Source organism: Chaetura pelagica, unplaced genomic scaffold (assembly GCF_000747805.2).
Source record: "Chaetura pelagica isolate M959 unplaced genomic scaffold, ChaPel_1.0 scaffold962, whole genome shotgun sequence".
Lineage (NCBI taxonomy): Eukaryota > Metazoa > Chordata > Aves > Apodiformes > Apodidae > Chaetura > Chaetura pelagica.
The window spans coordinates 1,058,097-1,059,798 of record NW_009952479.1 but is presented as its reverse complement, the minus strand read 5'-3'; the positions used below and the strand labels follow the sequence as shown (position 1 = coordinate 1,059,798).

Sequence of the window (1,702 nt, the reverse complement as noted above, 5' to 3'; positions counted from 1 at the left end):
GGGGTGCCCGGGGAGGCGGAACCGAACCGACTCCGCTTTGGGCTCCGCTTTGGGCTCCGCTCCCACCCCAAAATATCCGGTCCCATTGTTGGGGGGGGGGCAGCGCCGGGTCCGTTTTTTTTTTTTTCCCCCCCCCCCCCCCCCCTTTTTACTTCTCCCAGATCTGTTCTCCACTTCGATTTGTTTAGAATATTTCTGAAACTTAAGTGATTCCTATCTACTATTCAAGTTTTGTCCAGTTTTTCTCTTGTTACTGATTTGGGCATTTAGCTATTCAATCCCTCTCTAGTCTGAAAAGTGTAAGGAACACATTAACTAAAGCCTTATGGTTTGAATTCTTCATCCCTGGCACACTGTTCACCTTATTTTTTTTGTAGGCTACCAGGCTAAACGTGTTAGAGAGTGGAAGGCACTAGGAATCCAAGTGTTGGTATCTACCAGTGATATTGGAACACTAGAAGGAGCACAGCAACTGATAGAAGAAGCTTTGCAGCTTGGCCCAGTTGGAGGCATCTTTAATTTGGCTGTGGTAAGTGACAAAAATGCTTAGGACTTCACAGCAGCCATTTAAGTGGCTTTTTTTTTACTTAAGAGTCCTCAGATGTCATACAGTTTCAGACTGCCTTTCTGTATTTCAAGGGACACTTTGCTTTGGCCTTACCTGGTGTCAAAAGTCTCGTGGGTCTGGCCCCTTGACCTGGGAAGCAACATTATTTGGCCAGCAGACTTAGTTCTGGGATAAGACACGTATTGCACAATTGCCCTGGGGACAAGAAAAATCCTATACAGAATTTTCCATAGGAAGGCTGCAGTGGCAGTACTAAAAAAAGCAGACTTAGCAAAAGCCATGTTGTCCTTGTCATATTTCTGGACATTCAGGATATGTCTGTACAAAAATGCCTTCTGTAGCGATAGCCTCTCATATCTCAAACCATGTGGCAAATTTAAACAGAGAAACTGGATATACTAAAACTGCTCCTTTTGCTTTTTTTCTTCCTCCCTCTCCCTTCCCCCTCAATAGGTCCTTAGAGATGCCATGATTGAAAATCAGACTCCAGAATTATTCGGGGAGGTCAACAAGCCCAAGTATTCAGGCACCCTTCATTTGGATTGGTAAGTGTCTGCAGAAGGGACAGATATGAACTACTTTCGTGGTCACAGAGCTGATCAAACTTGGTCATTTTAGTCTTGCACTAGCCTTCCAGAGTAACATGCAGTTGGCAAGTTCTTCTGATTGGGTTTCTCTCTCCTGCTGTTTTCCAAGGGTGACTCGTAAGAAGTGTCCAGACCTGGACTATTTTGTTGTGTTCTCCTCTGTAAGCTGTGGAAGAGGAAATGCTGGGCAAAGTAATTATGGCTTTGCCAATTCTACCATGGAGCGTATCTGTGAGCAGCGACATCATGATGGACTCCCAGGTAAGATGACTTTACTTATTGTGCAGAAAAATCTATCCCACCAAACATCCAGAGGAGATCCAGCTTACCAGAAGTCTGCACTTGTCCTGACCAATAACTAATGTTGAAGGTTTGTTTCCTCTCCCAGCCGTTACCCTGAGTAATTAATGTGTGAATGAACACTGGCCATTTAACAGTACAAAGGACATACAGGCCTTTGCTTAGTTGTTTAACTCTCTTTTGTTGCTGCTGTATGCTTTAGTTAGTTGTCTAGCACGTTCTTTCTTCTGATTTCTCCTCCAGGCCT

The 1,702-nt window shown here is 44.4% G+C and overlaps 1 protein-coding gene across 1 annotated transcript in view; it reads left to right on the top strand.

Moving 5' to 3' along the window:
- The window catches only part of FASN (fatty acid synthase), a 32,674-nt gene that overhangs the window by 26,194 nt on the left and 4,778 nt on the right, over positions 1–1,702 (top strand). Inside the window, exons 33-36 of the mRNA XM_010008649.1 lie at positions 378–529; positions 1,022–1,113; positions 1,265–1,419; positions 1,688–1,702. The exon at positions 1,688–1,702 is cut by the window's right edge and continues 279 nt beyond it. Of these exons, the coding sequence (XP_010006951.1) occupies positions 378–529; positions 1,022–1,113; positions 1,265–1,419; positions 1,688–1,702 (414 nt within the window). The remainder of the gene's footprint in view (positions 1–377; positions 530–1,021; positions 1,114–1,264; positions 1,420–1,687) is intronic.